The sequence below is a fragment of the Tachyglossus aculeatus genome, chromosome 17 (genome assembly GCF_015852505.1).
Source record: "Tachyglossus aculeatus isolate mTacAcu1 chromosome 17, mTacAcu1.pri, whole genome shotgun sequence".
Lineage (NCBI taxonomy): Eukaryota > Metazoa > Chordata > Mammalia > Monotremata > Tachyglossidae > Tachyglossus > Tachyglossus aculeatus.
The window spans coordinates 50,004,587-50,024,447 of NC_052082.1; the positions used below are offsets into that span (position 1 = coordinate 50,004,587).

General features: G+C 41.8%; 1 protein-coding gene across 2 annotated transcripts in view; it reads right to left on the bottom strand.

Annotated features, from left to right (window-relative positions):
* Positions 1 to 19,861, bottom strand: part of SSH2 (slingshot protein phosphatase 2) — a 218,674-nt gene that overhangs the window by 175,786 nt on the left and 23,027 nt on the right. The window contains exon 2 of one of the 2 annotated variants that reach the window (XM_038759596.1): positions 857 to 934. The exons of the other annotated variant lie outside the window; for it this stretch is intronic. Coding sequence (XP_038615524.1) covers positions 857 to 934 — 78 coding nt within the window. The remainder of the gene's footprint in view (positions 1 to 856; positions 935 to 19,861) is intronic. 2 annotated transcript variants of the gene reach the window in all.

Here is a 19,861-nt window from a genome sequence, read left to right on the forward strand (position 1 = left end):
AATACCATTAAAAAAAAGTAACAATATTTTCCCAAACTCAAAGAGGAATACGGAGATAGGGGTCTCCGGATGAAAATGCCAGAAAGGAAGAGGAGGAATGAGGAAGTAGGCGATGGAGTGAGGCACACACACACACACACACACACACACATTCCCACCTGCCCTACCACCCACTCAAAGAGATTTCCCCAAACTGCAGCCAAGTAGCAAGGCATCCAGGAGCTTTCCCTGGAGGTTTCTGGCATGCTATGGCTACTTTATAACCAGAACCAAGAAAACCCAGGGGTGGGCTGTGGAAGAAGCAGCAGCCATGGTAGCTAGACTAGGTCAAATGGGATGACTGGGTTGCAGTGGGGAAAGATCAGCTCAGCTTCCTTCCCCTCTCTTCTCTTCTGATCTGTGCTGGGATCCCTACAGCCACCACCCCAACTGCCAGGACGACGTCCCCCACCCCCAGTTTAAAGCTGCATTCAAATATTTCCACTCATATATAAGATAATTATTATTAAACGCTTATTGTGTACAGAGTACTGTACTAAGCACTCGGAAAGTACAATTCAGCAACAGATAGAGACAATCCCTACCCAACAACAGGCTCGCAATCTAGAAGGGGGAGACAGACAACAAAACAAAACAAGTAGACAGGCATCAATGAAAGCTTAACATTTATGTCCACCCAATACAAAATGGCATGTGTGAACACATTACGTTGGATTGGAACAATGACCCAGTAAAAAATCCTATCCAAAAACATATGCTTCAAAAATCAAGACAATATAATTGTCCACTACTTAAATCGCATGGTGAAATGAAGCCTTCCTATCATTAAAGGCTATAAAAACATATACCTACGTACAATGGAATAAGTAAAGATTTCTGATTCTTCACATTCACAGCAAAGTATCGCTGGTTCACTGTCCTCCAAATGAGAGCTCTGTAATGCAAACAACATCATTTCAGTGGTCCATAAAACAACTCAGCCCATGAACGTGAGCAGTTACGGGAAACAGCCAGCAAGAAATCACCAAACCACTGGCGGATCAGTGGTGCAAGCCAAACTGTGATTCGGATTAGCGATAGATAGTCTAGCAGAGGCAGGATTTAAGAGGAAGCTGATTCGTCAGTTAGTGAATCAATTAGGGGACTGTTAGCTGAAGCATTTTCCTTGGGTTTCGTTGAGGTCATATTTCAAACAAGGGTTCAGATGAATTTCCAAGAGGCATTAGTTGGCATGCCCCTCCAGGATGACAGTGGGCAGGAAACAGGTCTACCAAATCTGTTGTGTTGTACTCTCCCAATAACTTAGTTCAGTGTTCTGCACACAGTGAGTACCCAATCAATATGACTGATGGACTGAAAGGGTGAAAGATGGGGCAAACTGTCACGGAATAGCTAGGCCCCAACATGCCAAACACACACAGGGTGGTAGATTGATTCTTCCATGACAACTGGGACGGAGCTGGGTCAGATCAGCAAGAATTTGGACTGGGAAACAAAACTAAGATTGGCTTGCCCTGTTTTGTTTCATTATTTGAATTTTTATAAAATGTGCTGACCTGGGCTCAGTTCGCATCACAGGTCTTCCTGCTAAAGAAGTTCATATTAAAAACAGTTTTCTGATGTACCAGGAAAATAATTAAGGCTTTTCTCTCCATTCTTGCCCTCTTTAAAGTAGTAGTTGAAAGACAGAAAAGAAAAATACACGTGTGTCACTACCTTCTGAGGTCAAAAAAGCAGCTAAGAGCTAACCCAACTCCAGAGAAATAGTTTCAGTTTACTCTCATCTAATAGGCTCCATTCAAAAACCTGCAATTTGGGAAACTTGCTGAAAACAGGATCAGGTAGTTCACGCCTCACACCAAATACTGATGTTTACATGTATGTCATCCTACTCTTCCAACTACTACCGCCTGGACGTCAGCCATTACTTTAACTACAGCTTCCCAACTGACTCACATCTTGATTTATCACAGGTGCACCCTTGTTTCAGCCTGTGAGCTCTCTGATGACATTAAGACATTCAGGATGTACATTCAGGCCAACCCAGAAGTTGCTACTTCCCAATGACTGCCTCATACCCAATTTCCTGCATTCCTCATTCCCTGCTTCCTTGCTCATCCTGTATTCTCCTCTGCTGGCTTCCACTTCTTTCCCTTCCCCATTAATCTTTTCCCTAAATTCTTTATCCTGATGTGATGACCCTGAAAATAAAAACACTTCAAATAGTGGGGGAAAAAACCAACCTTATAACATCTTGTAAAGGGAGAATGAGAATCACCTTTGTAATAAGTCTTCATTTGGGGAAAGAAAGAAAGTTGCTACTTCCCAATGACTGCCTCATACCCAATTTCCTGCATTCCTCATTCCCTGCTTCCTTGCTCATCCTGTATTCTCCTCTGCTGGCCTCCACTTCTTTCCCTTCCCCATTAATCTTTTCCCTAAATTCTTTATTCTGATGTGATGACCCTGAAAATAAAAACACTTCAAATAGTGGGGGAAAGAACCAACCCTATAACATCTTGTAAAAGGAGAGTGAGAATCACCTTTGTAATAAGTCTTACATTTGGGGAAAGAAAAAGACTTACACTGCCTTGACTACTTGATCTCTAAGAACAGAAGCACCCGCGGAAAGGGACCCGGTCTTCGATTTAAACGTGTTGAGCAGCTAGCGGAATGACTGACTGATGAATACGTAAATACTACAAATGAAAATGGGGAGGGCAGCAATCCCTTCCAAACCCCTTAGGATACAGCAGATGCTGTTGCTGATAAATATCACTCTCATTCTAACACAATTGACTTGTTGATTTCCCAGTAAACCTGAAGAGAAGCGAAGGAGCACCATTGTACGCACAAGGTAGGACAAGTTAATTGATCAAAAACTTCCATTTAAGATAGAATTTCTTAGACTTCATCCCTGTAAATATTTCAGCATGTCGACACCAGTCTTGCTGAATGACTTTAAAATCTAGAGGTCTTGCAACCACACATGCATTCCTGAAGTTATTTTAAGACCCTACCATTCACCTATTAATTGAAGCAATCCACTGAGGTTGCGAGTGTCTAATTTAAATGTGCTGGTAACATCTAGTATTTGACTCGTAAAACATGTGTTTACTTGCCACAGTGACACACGCCTATGCCACCTTAGACTGTAGCTCTAAACTGCAAACTTGTTGTGGGCAAGGAATGTGTCTCATATTGTTAAACTCTAGTCTCCTAAGTGCTTCCTATAGTGTTGTGCACACAGTAAGCGCTCAATAAATACAATTGACTGTGACTACACTAACTCTGGAAATGCTACAGACCATACAGTAGATTTAGTACCAACAGCCCTCTCCTTTTCTCCCACCTATGACCTGGAGGGCGGGTGGGCACCTTTAGAGGGCTGGCAAAGGTTTGAGAGGCTCTAACCATCCTCTGACATCTTTCACCTGCCTCTGGGTCCCCTCCATTTTATACCGTGCATTTCTGGAACAATGACAGTAGGTAAGGAATCACGGAGAAAATAAGAATCAAGAAATATCCTTTAGAGGAGCCGGAACAGAATATATAAATAGAATGTACAGCTATTTTACACAAATAAACTTTTTTAACGTTATTTGTTAAGCACTTACTGTGCCAAGTACTGTACTAAACGCTGGGGTGGATACAAGCTAATCAGATTGGACACAATCCATGTCCCACATGGCGCTCACAGTCTTAATCCCCATTTCACAGATGAAGTAACTGAGGTTCAGAGAAGTCAGTGACTTGTCCAGGGTCACAGGGCTGGGATTATTATCATCATCATCATCATCATCATCAATCGTATTTATTGAGCGCTTACTGTGTGCAGAGCACTGTACTAAGCGCTTGGGAAGTACAAGCTGGCAACATATAGAGACAGTCCCTACCCAACAGTGGGCTCACAGTCTAAAAGGGGGAGACAGAGAACAAAACCAAACATACTAACAAAATAAAATAAATACAATATTATTACTACCAATAATAATGGTATAATAATACCAATAATAATGGTATTAAAACCCAGGTCCTTGCTCTTTCCACTAAGACATGCTTATTCTCTTTAATAGCAATAACCCTGAGCACGTTACGGGCAAATGGCTTCAGAACTCAACATTCTTTGGAGGCAGATAAGGGGAAAAAGAGAAGTTAAACAACGTGTTACTTTCACAAAATGGTATATCAACATTTGCAGGTGATGAGTAGATGGGCTGAGGCGGTGAACAGATCTCAGATCTATATTTTAGAACACATAGTACTCAATTTGAAGAACTAATTCTATGTCCCAATACTGCAATGCCAGTCTTGAAGGTTGACACCTTTGGATCAGAATGACTGGGAAATCTCATCTCCTTTTAATCAGTCATTCGATCAATGGAATTTATTGAGAGCTCACTGTGTGCAGACAACTGTGGACGGGGAACATGTCTATCAACTGTTATACTGGACTCTCTGAAGCACTTAGTACAGTGCTCTGAACACAGAATAATTTACCTTTTTCTTTGTTATTTCTCTGTGCCTATTAGAGCTATTTTCTCATTCTTCACTATGGCACAATCATCAATTTTTATCTACTGTTGTAAATTTCTCAAGGGTAGAGATTATGTCTTTGGGTCTTTTTTGCGTGTTTCCCAAGTGCCTAATACAACGTTCTAGCCACATCAGAAGATCACTGCTTTTACTGATAATTCTGTGGTTGAATGACAGCCAGCCCTTGACTTAAGACCAAGTGGCACTTAACTTACCTCTAAATTGGTGTCCTGTGTTGGCTTCTAAACTCCTTTGTGGCACTGTTTATTGTTATAGTGTACTCTCCCAAGCGCTTACAATAGTACACTGCACACAGTAAGCACTCAATAAATATGGTTGACTGACTGACCTACTCTGAAAGGATGGGTAACGAGAAGTAGGGTAGGAGTGGGGACAAGATAGGGGTCACGGGGAAATGTGAAAACATTTTTAAAAGCTGTGAAGGGAGACTAGGCGGTTACCTGATTCAGTCATTCATTCATTCAATCATTTATTGAGCGCTTACTGTGTACAGAGCACTATACTAAGCACTTGGAAAGTACCTGATCACTAGAAGAGGTCAACCCAGCAGGCTGTCATGTCCATTTTACTTTCAAGCAAAAGTTGGTTACCCTACCACAGAACCTCTTCCTTAATAAAAGTATGACTGAGTACTCAATTCTGATCATTGATAATTTCCCTCCCTCCCTCTTCATTTTTGACACGCCACCACTCCCCTCCTTCAAAGCCTTATTAAAATCACATCTCTTCCAAGAGGGCTTCCCCAGTTTAGCCCTCTTTTCCCCTACTCCTTTCTCTGTTGCCTATGCACTTTCATCTGTACCTTAGACACACTGATATTCACCTCACAGCACTTATGTATATACCCATATTTATTTTAATGTCTCCACCTCTAGTCTGTAAGCTTCTGGTGGGCAGGGGTGGAACTGACCAATGCTGTTCTATTGCATTCTCCCGAGAACTTAGTACACTGCTCTGCACACGAGCACTCAATAAAAACCACTGATTAATTGGTAAAAACAGGATCTGATCAAAGTTCAAAACCAGTCCTCCATTTAGAACACTGTCCACATAATAATATTACTTCCGATTTACAACAAGGTTTGCAGGAAACAAGTCTTAAGCCCCAACACTGCCTCAGTGATCCTCCCCAGAGATAAAATGCTCGCTCATTTGGCGTAAACAGCAGCTTCCTGACATCGCCTTGAAAAGGGTGTTTACTCCAAATGGGCAGATTTTTTATTTCAAAAGGGAACAAATTTTTTTTCATGATACCCCACTTGGGATTGAGCCTATAAATGATGATGCAATGATGAAAGCCAAACTCTTCCCAGAACAAAGCCTAGACAATGAACAACAAAACGGTTCATTAATTCAGGAACTGGGCCGGCAACAGACCTCACTTAAAAGGGAAGTAAGAAAGTCACAAATAAATGAATCCAAAACAGGAAGAACTTTAGAGTCTTGAAAACTGCAATAAGGAGGCTAACAAGCTTCCTTCTAAAGATATCTCACACAAAAAGCACAAGGGTTGGTATTTGCTTGAAATAGACCTCCAGCAACTGAAAATCTGGAGGACAGAGTTAGCCTAGCTAGATAGTTCTGTGGTTGAATGAACAAAAGTCAGTCTACCACACCTATTTATGCAAAGATATTGCCAATAAGGTGTGGTAATCTATGGGGTAACTTTAATCTCTAGAGGGCCCTGAAATGTGATGTAAGAATGAGAAATCAAGAAGTATGTCCCAAATTGTACTTGTAGAGTTTTCTAACAAGTCAATCAATCAACCAATCAATTGTATTTATTGAGCGCTTACTGTGTGCAGAGCACTAAGCGCTTGGGAAGGACAAGTTGGCAACATATAGAGACAGTCCCTACCCAACAGTGGGCTCACAGTCTAGAAGGGGGAGACAGAGAACAAAACCAAACATATTAACAAAATAAAATAAATAGAATAGATATGTACAAGTAAAGTAAATAGAGTAATAAATATGTACAAACATATATACAGGTGCTGTAGGGAAGGAGGTAAGACGAGGAGATGGAGGGGGGCAAGGGGGAGAGGAAGGAGGGGGCTCAGTCTGGGAAGGCCTCCTGGAGGAGGTGAGCTCTCAGTAGGGCCTTGAAGGGAGGGAGAGAGCTAGCTTGGCGGATGGGCAGAGGGAGGCCATTCCAGGCCCGGGGGATGACGTGGGCCGGGGGTCGACGGAGGGACAGGCGGGAACGAGGCACGGTGAGGAGTTTAGCGGCAAAGGAGCGGAGGGTGTGGGCTGGGCTATGGAAGGAGAGAAGGGAGGTCAGAGAAGTCAGAGAAATAGGCCCAAAAGTTCCCTGAAATAATTCCCAAAGAGTGCTGATCTGCTGCCAGCTGCCTGATAGTTAGCTCTTCCCCCTTCTCTAGTTCACGTGACCTCCCCAAGGCTGAAAAACCTGACCTTTGGAGTCATGAAGCTGTTACCGATTTATGTTGCCTGTACCCAGAATGCTGTGGTATTAGGGCCAGTAAGTCAGTCTGCCAAAGCTTAGTTCAATCAACCAATCAGTGGTATTTACTGAGTGCCTCCTGTGTACAGAGCACTGAACTACACACTTGTGAGAGTGCAACAGAGAAGCTGCGTGGTTCAGTGGAAAGAGCCCGGGCTTGGGAGTCAGAGGTCATGGGTTCTAATCCTGGCTCCTCCACCTGTCCGCAGTGTGACTTTGGGCAAGTCACTTCACTTCTCTGGAGCTCAGTTACCTCATCTGTAAAATGGGGATTAAGACTGTGAGCCCCACATGGGACTAAATGATCACCTTGTATCCCCCCCAGCATTTAAGAACAGTGCTTCACACATAGTAAGTGCTTAACAAATACCATCATTATTATTATTATTATTACAACAGAGTTGGTAGACCCATTCTCTGCCCACAATGAGCTTACAGTCTAGAGGGTATCTGCAGACAGTAAGTGTTTAATAAACCCCACTGACTGGCTGATCACACGATACAATGCATCTTTCTCCTAAACATCAGATGGCTCCGGGCACATTCATATAGGCATTTACAACTCACTCATGAGAATTCTTCCATGACCAGACACTGGGTCTTGTCCAATTGGTTTTGCTTTTTATGGTTCTTGTTAAGCGCTTACTATGTGCCAGGCACTGTATTAAGCACTGGGATAGATACAAGATCATCAGGTTGGACATCATCCCTAACCCATGAGGGGCTCACTGTCTCAATCCCCATCTTGCAGATGAGGTAACTGAGGCACAGAGAAGTCAAGTGACTTGCTCAAGGTCACACGGCAGAAAAGTGGGGGAGTGGGGACTAGAATGCAGTCCTTCTGGACAGCCAGGCGTATGCTCAACCCACTAAGCCACGCTGCTTCTCTGTGAGGCTTGTTCATTCAATCGTATTTATTGAGCGCTTACTGTGTGCAGAGCACTGGACTAAGCGCTTGGGAAGTCCAAGTTGGCAACATCTGGAGACGGTCCCTACCCAACAGCGGGCTCACAGTCTAGAAGGGGGAGACAGACAACAAAACAAAACATATTAACAAAATAAAATAAATAGAATAAATGTGGACAAGTAAAATAAATAGAGTAATAAATATGTTCTCACTCAGACCTCTGCAGGGGCCCAGAGGCTTGACACCAGCCCTTGATTGAGAAATCTCTATGTCCAGTGCCAGGATTACCCCGGGAGCAGCAAAGCCTAGGTCCCAGCTGAGCAAATGAACCCCAGAGAGCACAAGGAATTATACCCCCAAGTAATACTATACATCACAGCAGGGTGACTCATTCTGCCTGCTCGAAAGTAAATAGAAGCCATACCATCAAGGCTGATTCCTCATCAGAGAATAATTTTTAGCTCAGAGGTGACGGCACCAAAGTCACCAAAACAAAGTCAACGAAAAAAAAAAAAACATATTTATGGCAGGGCTCAAAAGTTAAGACTTCCACACCCTGCCATCTTCATGATCCAGCTATTTTTTGTGATTTCGGAACTTTCTGTCATGAGAAGGGAAACTTCCGGAATAAAGGAAGATGAGCTGCTTGAAAATCTCCCTGCAGAACTGTTTATATCAAGCGCAATACATCAAATTCAGAATTGTGGAATCGGAAAGACATGTCAAAGTTACTATGTGGAAAGTTAATCCTATTAACACAACAGTGGATCAGTTCAAGGTAACACCGCTAAACCTTCAGTCTCTAATTCTCCTGTCAAAGCACCAGTATGTTCCATAAGCAGGTAGCCAGAGAACAGATTCCCCATCTCCCACATCCAGAGGCAAATGGAAATACTAGATAAGCAGTTTCCAGAATACACATTAAGCTAAACTCAAAAACAAAACAGAGACATTAAGTACTGAAACAGCAACTCTGACTTAAACCCACAATAGTGAGGAATTTGAAATTCCTAAAGTTTCAAATTGACACTGTGCCATTATTAAATCATGTTACTGTGCAGAAAGATAACTTTGTTTGTTATTTTAACATTAGAGCCGAGAGTGGGGAGGAGGAAACCAGCAGTTTAAAGAACTTAACCTGGAGATTAGGTGGTCCAAGGGTCAAGCTTGGAGATCTGATCTACTTTCCAATCTGAGCATAAGAACATGGGGTTGAGGAGGAGGAAGAATCAGCAGAGTTACCAGCTTCTTCGTGAGGGACAATTCCCAAACGTAGAAATAACACCACGCCATCTATTACATCCTAGAGAGCTGTCAGCCTCAGCTCAATGAAGATTTGGGACTCAGCCCAGAAGGCCTAATAGGATCAAGATCGAATGGTCCTGAAGAATCGAAGTGAAGGGTAGTGAGTAAAATACCGTTTTGACCTCTAAAACACCATCAGGCACTCACTTTCAACCAGGAGAATTGTTTTTTGACCTCAAAAATGAGAAGGAACAGCTTTTCCCCACAGGCTAAAACATTCAGTCCATCCAATGAAAGGTCCCTCAACAGTAACTTCTCAGAGCTCGAATTTCAAAATTATCCTATTGTCTCAGACCACGAAATAGAGCCCATTCACCTACTTCTCAACTACCACTCAAGCCGCTCAAAACCAAAAACTGGTCATCAAGCAGACTAAGTAGTTTTCTATGTTGTTGGTGGGTAATAGTTTCAGTACAACTGGTGATATCTGAAGGCAGATGGTGGCCAATATTTTGGCCCAAGAAATGCTATCCTTCGTGGTTATTAATGTCCATCTCCCACTCTAGACTGTAAACTCATAATGGGCAGGAACATGTCTGTTAATTCTGTTATACTGTACTCTCTCAAGTATTGTACTCTCTCAGAAACAGCGTGGCTCAGTGGAAGGAGCACGGGCTTTGGAGTCAGAGGTTATGGGTTCAAATCCCAGCTCTGCCAATTGTCAGCTGTGTGACATTGGGCAAGTCACTTAACTTCTCTGGGCCTCAGTTCCCTCATCTGTAAAATGGGGATTAATGTGAGCCCCCCGTGGGACAACCTGATCACCTTGTAACCTCCCCAGTGCTTAGAACAGTGCTTGGCACATAGTAAGTGCTTAATAAATGCCATCAATATTATTATTATTACTTAGTTCAGTGCTTTGCACATAAGCCCTCAATAAACACCACTGATTGATAGATTTGTAATCTCACATTTCCTCCTGCCTCCCAGACATCTTTACTCGTACCATCGGACAACACCTCAAGTTCAACATGTCTAAAACTGAACTCTTCATCTTTCTTCCCAACCCTCCCCTCCCACTGACTTACCCATCACTGTTGACAACACCACCAGCCTCCCTGCTTCACAGACCTGCAACCATGGTATTATCTTTGACTCCTCTCTCTTTCCTCCTAAATATTCAGTCAGCTGTCAAATCCTGTTGGTTCTTCAAACCGTTTAGGTCCTCATTACCACCCCCACTGCACTTATATACATATCTTTAAACTCTGCTGCTTCCCTTTACCTGAAATTTCATTTTAGTGTCTGTCTCCCTACTAGACTGTAAGCTCCTTGAGGGGAAGGTTCGGGTCTACTTACTCCACTGCACTCTCCCAAGTGCTCAGTACAGTGCTCTGCACAGAATAAGTGCAGAGCAATTATATAATAATATCACAATAATACCACTGATGGCTTGATAAAAGCAGAGTGTCTCAAAATTGTATTTGCCATCCTCTGAAGAACTTCATTTTTGGTGGAGAGAAATGTGTAGCACGTGAGGGTTGTCATAACCCTCAGGGGAATTACGGGACAAAAATGGTTGAGAATCATAACTAAAGAAATAGGAAGCTCTTCAGCAGTAATTTAAAACTGCTATTCCAGGTCCTCAAGCCCAGTCCAGAAAATGTAATTCTAAATTTGTCTTCATTCAGTGACCTGAGTTCACTGACATGGCCAAGTGGGCTTAAATCCTACATCTGATCTTCCAATATACCCTAAATAACCTATAAATACAAGCAACTTAATCTCTGGCTAATCTCCCAATCTCATTTTGGCTATTCTTTTAATCCTCTTCCCTGTAACACCTTTGACCTGAGCTGCTAACAAGTAACAACCGACAACAGTGAAACAGCCAACCGGAAACCAGAGGACAGGTGACAGATACTGGGGCTTCAAGAAAAAGAAAGACCCACAAGAGGAGTGGATAATCCACAAACTGATCAACCAATCCCTCAATTTAAAGGTTGTAATTAACAGTCAGTGGAAATTTTTGTTTGTTTGTTTGCTTCTTAATCTTGAAGACGACATGTCAGCTGACGACTGGGGGCTTTAATAGCTTTTGCAATAAGTCAGAATGGTAGAGCTCCAAGCATTAGGGTGCATTGTTGATTTTCTTAAAGTTGGCTTCTCCTCAGTGGCCCGTGTGTTCACCCAGTCGATAGAGGCTGTCTGGGTTTTTGCTGGCTCTGTGACTCTCCCCACCTCACTGCCAGACTGACTTGACTTCAGGATCTAATAATAATAATGATAATAATGATAATACAGCCCCTCTAGACTATAAGCCCCTTATGGGCAGGGAACAGTACTGCTAATTCTACTGTATTGTTCTCTCCCAAGCGCTTAGTGTACTATGTTCTGCACACAGTAAGCACTCAATAAATACCACTGATTTATTAACAATAATAATAGTAACATTTGTTAAGTCTTAGGCCAAAATCTAGTTCCTGTCTATAAAGAATGATCCCTCCTAAAATTAAGTTTGTCTGTAGACAGACTTGGGCAAAAGATGAAACTCTGTATGGGAAAAGTTCCTTCAAAAACACATAGCCTGGAGGTTTTACCATGAGAGACTGATAATGTCCATGATTAATGAAAGAAAGAGAAAGTATTACAGAATGCAACTTCCCTACGGAGCCTCTTTCCGAGTCACTGAACTATTCTTTCATGGCCAGAGAAGCCTGAAATATCTACGGATAAGAATGTAATGGTCTTGGACATTCAACCACAGCTCAGCTGCCATGCTGGAAGAGCTCATTCAGTACTACCAGTGTCATAATCACTTGCCATTTCGAAAGGTATTCAGTGGAAAGAGCATGGGACTGTTGTGCAACCTTGAGCAAGTCACTTAACCACTTTGATACTCACCTTCCTCATCTTTCAGATGGGTTTCGGAAACCTGTTCTCTTGACCCTTTATATGCCCCATATAGGACAGGGACTGTGTCTGATTTGACTGTCTGTACCTACACCAGTGCAATCACAAGAACAAGAAACAGTGTGGCCTAGTGGATACAGCACAGGCTTGGGAGTCAGAAAGTTTCCCTTCAGGTATCAAAATAATGGGAATTAAATAAATTGCTTTCTTTAGTATCCCAAAAGGCAGCCCCATTAACACCAAAGATGGGGAGAACTTGGCTTTTCGGTGAGGAGGCATCTATTCAGTCGCCCTTTCTATCCTAACCCTGAGGGAGTCAGAATGTAGAAGTACAGCTAATATAGTTGACTGTAGAAGTTATACTGTTGACAGTGGCAAACTGCCTTTCTGAAAAGATCCCTTTTTTTCCACTGGTCCCATATGTTTAGACATCATGTAGGCCGAAAATTTTCAGCAAGTGACCAAGGCCTGGTTTACTATGGGTCATGAAACACATTGAAAGTTCTGTGGTTCCTTGCTTTTGCTCACTATGCAAGATGCAACCACCAAGATAAACTGTGTCAGTGATCCCTACAAGGCCTCTGAGAGACAGTTCTTTCAAATTATTAAAAAATGAGAAAATCTCTTCCCTCTATCAGTTTCCTTGGATTCCTGTCTTCAAGAATTGGTGGATAAACAAACACAGAGCTGATTCCTCAAGGCAGATCAGCAGTCTACATAGCTTCCCTTAAAAGGACCCCCAAAACAAAACAGTTCATTAAAGTGACCCCGAAATAAAGGGTTTCACTAATTGGTCAATTTCGGCAAACACTAATTCACCCTTTAAAAAGCTCTTGCAAATACCATATCAATCAATGGTACTTACTGAGAACTTACTCTGTGCACTTACTGGGTGCAGCACTTGGGAGATTACAATATAACAGAGTTGGTGGGTATGTTCCCTGCCCACAACAAGCTTACAGTCTAGAGCTTGATATGAAGTTCCCAGAGTGCCACGAAAAAGTGATAGCATACTAATGCGGATGTCTTGCCCTGCTTTCAGGGTGCTAAATTCTAGTCTGTCACACCTAAGCACACCAAACTAAATTTCAAACCCCTTGCTTAGACTTCTTCCTTAGAGCTTAGCTTCAATTATTAATCTTCTCTCATCCTAAATGGTCTCCCTCTGCACCTCAAGGCATCACAGTAAGCAGGATGAACCTGAGGGGAAGAAAGCCACTTTTCCAAAAATGGGGTGGAATTGTAAAATCTATCGCCTCCACCTCTCTCCCCTGCCACAGGCATCATCATCATCATCAATCGTATTTATTGAGCGCTTACTATGTGCAGAGCACTGTACTAAGCACTTGGGAAGTACAAATTGGCAACATATAGAGACAGTCCCTACCCAACAGTGGGCTCACAGTCTAAAAGGGGGAGACAGAGAACAAAACCAAACATACTAACAAAATAAAATAAATAGGATAGATATGTACAAGTAAAATAAATAATATTATTTATATTAATAAATATATATGTTATATATATATTAATATATATTAATAAATAAAATAAATAACCTACAGGCATGTAGGTTCTCGTTCATTTTCTCTCTCTTCCTTTCTCCACCCTCCCTCCCCATCCCAGGGCTAATGCCTCCTTTCCCTAAGGACCGATTTAACTCTGAGAACTAGAGGAAGTGAGGGAGCGAGCAGATTTGGTGTTCTGTGTTCTCTTATTCATCTTTGTAATAAATCACTTGGTAAAGCACGGAAACATAATTCTGCTTCAGACTCTAGTCTACCTTAATAGTATGCCTGATTCAATTAAACAATGCAAAAAACTGATGAAAAGCAGTGGTGTACTTTAATTAAAACCATTCGGGATGCTTGCTATTTTGGGTTTTTGAAGTCATGGAACTATTTTCATATGGTTTCCTCTGAACTCCATGGACGTTAGTTTAGACTAATTTCCACTCTTCAACCCTACAAAATTGGGATTCGCACCTACTGAAATTTACATGAGTGCTCCATAACAGTAATCATTGACCACTGCTGCCCATAGATGAGTGATTCAACACCGTCTGGTTCAATATTAGCACTGGCTTTTGGCTCACTTCCAAGAAATCATGACACTATGGCAACCATGCAAATTAGCATAGGCCCAAGTGTAGAAGAGTTTTATAAAAAAAAAAAAAATCACACCAAGTCTCCAGAAATGTAATAGAATCTGCTGCTCCTCTTTGGTTAGATTATCAGGAAGGTATGTTCCCGGGGGTGGGGGGCAAAGAGTAGCTTGTGCAGACAGATCCTTGTATTCTCTTAGCTCAGTAATAGAGCCGGCTCTAAGAAAATGATTGATCCATCAATCGTATTTATTGAGAGTTACTGCTTGCAGAGCACTGTACTAAGTACTCGGGAAAGTACAATGTAACAGAGTTGTTAGACACGTTCCCTGCCCAAAATGATTTTACAGTCTAGCAGGATGATGATGAACCTCTATCCACAGGTGAATGTTGCTGAGAAAGAATAGGGTAAACCCAATAAAGCACATGATGTTAAATGGCTGTTTAAATTAAGGGCAGATAAACATGGATGGACATACAGATAAACATGCAAGTCCCCCAATTTTTTCTTTGCCTGAAACTTTATGACCTAAATAATAACTCCACTTTAAACTGTCCCAGTGATTTGATTTTTCAAAACCCTCTTCTTATAATACTTATCTTAATTTGTCCTCTCTATATCCCCATGAGCTAGGGAGAGACTGAAATTATCCCCATTTTACAGATTAGGAAACTGTGGCACAGAGAGGTTGAGTGGCTTGGTCACACACAGCAGGCCCAGAAGCAGTGTAAGGACTAGAATCTAGAAACTCCAACCTGTTCCCTTTCCATTAGACCACACTGCTTCCTATTTTAGTGAGTCATAAGTAGGAAAAAAAATCTTGATGCATTTCATACTGTGCATTATATTAGAATTCCCATTTAATATTAAATATTATCAGAGCTTGAAAATGTGATTCTCTTGCCAGTGAGTTTTACTGTAAATACACTGATTTAAGGGTTTACTGGCAATTGTGCAGGGGTCAACAAACAGGGGGTATTAGCAGAGAAAGAACTTTTTAAAAGTAACTTTTGGCTAAATGTTAAAAATTTAAGTTCATTTAATTGCAACCCAATGCAATTAGCTTCACTGAACATTTTATCAGTTGACAGTATTATTACAACATCCTCTTGCAAAGCATGGTACTAAGTTATGTGGACCGTAAGCTCCCTCTAGACTGTAAACTCACTGTTGGCAGGGACTGGGTACATTTATTGTTGTACTATACTTTCCCAAGCGCTTAGTACAGTGCTCTGCACACAGTAAGCACTCAAATACCATTGAATGAAAGTCACAGTACGATTGAATGAAAGTACCTGCCAAAGTCCCTGACCTCAAGGAACTTCCAATTAAATGGTAGAGAAAAGACAAACCCTGATATAAACAGAAACATACAACTTAAGTGACAAATACGATTTAAAAAACCACTGGTTCACTGGTTATAATCACATGGGCAAGTGATGTTTCAAAGGGAGAAGTGACAATAACATGGAATCTAACTGGCTTTAGTGCCTCATTCTTAAACAACGCAAAAGTCAAATAATCATGAAGCCATGTTTTACGTGCGTCCACGTAAATTTGGCCAGCGTGGAATGTTCTAGAGTTATAATGACGAGGGTCCACTTTGAAGGGGTTTGTCTTCAAAGATGAACTAGAAGATAGTAATAAATGAATGTCAAATGGCTAGGTGATCAAGGTTGGAGAATTTAACTGATCAATCAATGATATTTATTGAGTGCTTACCCTGTGCAGAGCAGGGAACTAAGTGGTTACAAGAGTATTCAAAAGTGAGTAGACAAGATTCCGGTCATTGAGGAGCTAACAATCTAGCAGGGGAGATAGACACTAAAATATATTTCAGGTAGGAGGATGTGGAAGCTACACCTTCTGGTTCTGTTGCTCACTCCATCTTGACCTGTGACAGTGGGAATGCCAAGCCAAGCTTGTACATCATCTCCTCTTCCAACTGTAAAATGGAAATCCTGTTTCTCTACCTGACTGGCAGGGCTCCTGTGAAACCTAATTAATGTTTACAAAGTACACTAAGATCCCTGAAGGCAGACCCCCTGGAAATTCAAAGGATTTTCCGGAGGTGGGAAATCATTAAGTACATTTCAGGGCACAGAAATTAGCACTAACAGCCCTGGCTTCTTCTGTACGAGTTCTCCTTGTCCACTAATTGCCTTCAAGCTGGTGTTAAAATGAACTTTTTCTTAAAAAAAAAAAAAGGACATGTTAAGTAGGGTTAGGTACTTCTCAGGGGCCTGCATCAGAACACAGGAGATGGGCATTCCCAAGAAGATCCCTGAATTTCATCAATCCGATGGCTTATCCACAGCTGACTGCCAGGATGTCTGACCCTGTTCTATGAAGAGGAGAAACAGCACACACTTAGCAGCACGTTATCTGGAGTCCAAGCTATTCTTCACAGAAAAATGTTGGCATCACCCAAATCGAAAATGTCACGCTGAATTGCTTCCATGTAAAATATTTATCACCGTATGTGTTTGGCAGTCTAAATGATACAGCCTGCATCCATTATGCATCCCATAACAAGTAGCAAATAATGCCTTCATGCCCTAACTTACTCGAGCGTTTTGTTTATAGAACCGAAGTGCCACTTTGGTATGAGAGATAAACACATGGCTGAAAATAAGCCCAAAGCTGGGGACTACTAACAGCAAGGACTTCTAGAATCAGCACTACCCGTGACCACAGTAAATAACCCAAGCTGAGGTCTGAAGACTTCTAAACTCTAGCTCAGAAGCTAACAAATTGGTACTTCTGAGCATACACACAAGGAAGGCCATATCTCGGCTTAAAATTTGCTGAGAGCTGTGCAATCCTCAAAATGAAATGGAACAGCGAGAAAGACACGGTATCAGCAGCAGCTGCCCCCAATTACTCAACACTGTGTTTTCGAAACAATGAGAAAACCACATACACTGGAATCTGATTATCACAAAAAGGACAGGCCATTTTTTAAATAGGCAAATGGGTTGAGAAAACTAGAACTCAGGCCTTCACTGCAAATTTGGTACCCAAAGGAGATTTTTTTTTGCTCGTTTTGACTCCCATCTTTTCCCCTCGCCCTGGTGGTATGGTTGGGATTCCCTCTGTTCATATTTTCAATGACTCTGAAGAGTTCCACCACGACTCCTCTCAGTCTGAGTGCTTCTAGAGTGAAGTGTCTAGCACTTTCAGTTTATCCTCATTTAGGGAGCTTTTCCATTCCCCTGATCATCCCGACTGTCTGTCTCTCTACCTTCTCTATAATTATTATACCCTTCCCAGGGTACTGAGATTGTGATTCCCCCAAGGGTCAGGGACTATGTCTGATTTCCACCTGTGAAATCTGTCCCAGCACTTAGTATTTCCCAAGGTCATACAGCAGACACGTGGCGAAGCCAAGATTAGAACCTGTGACCTTGTGATACCCAGGCCCATGCTCTATCCACTACGCCACACTGCTTCCTAGCTTGCAGGAGAGAGCTCCAAAGAAAAGTTCCACAGTCAATGGGTTCGAATTACCTCACTGAACTCCACCTTGGCACCTTAGCACCTTGGATTACTTGGCACCTAAAACCCATTCCCATTTCTTTGGCCTCATTTGAGTATGTGTAATGATGAAAGATTTCATTTTTTTTTTAGCTCAAAAACTTATGGAAACTCAAGGCACCAGAAGCTTCAACTGAAACAGAACTAGCCTTAGCATCAAATCCCAAGCCAAAATCTTCCACAATCTCACCCAAAAGCAAGTCTGCAATTGCAGCTCGTCCCTTTAAGGATTTGTAACTAGTTGGCAGCTGCTTACAAGTCCAACAAGCCTGTACATTTTTTCATTTTAGACTTAATATCATATGTACTCTCGGACTGGACCTTACAATATATCCTTTTGTAGTGAACTTGCTCCCAGCTGGGACCCGGGCCAGGTTATTATCAGTGACATTTTAAAGCAGATGAATAAAGGTCTTATGCCCGTTGACAAGCTGAATTCTGATTTAGCGTTACACACCCTTCTAAAGCCGAGTTTGATATGAATTTGCCAATCTAATAAGCTTGGTGAATGACCTGAACAAAGTCTTTCAGAACCCCCGTCCTCCTCCCACATGAAAAAATCCAATAAAACCCAACACAACTACACCTGATGAAGGCTTTTTAATACTTCAGGCTTTATCTATCCTCTGCCACCAGTGGATAGGAATCACAATTCCTAGGGCTCAATGTAATATGACCCCTCTATTACCTTTGCCCAAGAGTCTAGTCTTATGGACATACAAAGAGGCAAAAATGATTAGCTAATACAAATGGGAGGGAGCAGAGGTACTCAGCTAAAAACATCAAACAAGCTAAAACAAACCAACAAAACTTAAGGCAAAAGATAGGGCACTCAAGCAAAGGCAGTAATCATCTGACAGTGACATTTTTGTGGGATTGGTAAACTAAATTAACATCTGTAGAGCCTTAGGGATATCTTCCTTGGTAGTCATCACTCACCTATCATCAATAATATACAAGAAATTTTTCTTCTGAAAAATATTCTGAAAATACGAGGATTTACCAAGAGTCATTAGCATTCTTTTAAAAGTTAGTTTCATTTATATGATGTGTAACGTCCTTCTCCTGCACCTAACCCCTATCAATAGAATTTACTGAGCATCTACTGCATACAGAGCACTGTACTAAGCACTTGGCAGAATACAACAGAGAAAAATAGTTCCTGCCCTCAAGGATTTTGCAATCTAATGGCACCAACTGACTCAGAATACACTACCAATATGAGGAAAAAAAAAAAAAGAATGGAAAGATGGATAGTGAATAAATAAGTACTGTAAATAGCAAAGCATGTAAATTGATATGTATAAAAGTGCCCCAAGCGGCTGCAACTGCATAAATGCCTGAGTAATAATCGGGAGGATATGATCTGCGGAGGAGAAAGTTTCATCTGAGAAAGTCCCCAGAAGGGCTTTGAAGATGGGAAGAGCTGTGGCCTAGCAGATTTGAATGGGGAGGTGATTCCAGGCAAAAGAAAGGGTGTGAGAAAGGAGTTCACAGCAACAGTCAGGAATAAGGCAAAGGGAGAATGTGAGTCTGGGAAGAAAGAAAGAATAGGAGGTGGAACATAGTGGTAGAAGAGAGTTAATACAGAGAAAGAGCGGATGAAATGCTATAAAGGCGATTGTCAGGAGTTTCTGTTAATTTAGGGAAGAATGGGTAACCACTGGAGGTTTTTGAGGCACAGAGAGATTTTTGCAAAATGACATTTATTAAAAAAAATTCCCCTGGACAACAGACTTCAGTATGGGTTAGAGAGGAGAGAGGCTAGAAATAAGAAGCCCAGTGGGGAGGCTGACATAAATAGCAGATCTGGGATACCCATATATGTATGTACACCTAAATGCATGTCCTCTGTGCTCAAAGATGACCCAATTAGCTGTGTATGGCTGGACTGGCAACCACCAGTCTGTTCCACCCTGCAGGAGTCTAAAGACAGCCTTAGCTTTGTGCCTTCAGTTGCTAAGTGCAGCAGATAGAAGTAATTTGAATTCTGTCCCAAATCTGTACTCAGTCACCTCAGTAACACTGTCCCATGTCAGGTCAACAGAATAGTCCTGTTGCCACCCAGGTGTTTCTGAGATTGCATTTTTGAGGTCTAATCAAACATATGTATTGAGCATTAACTGTGTGCAG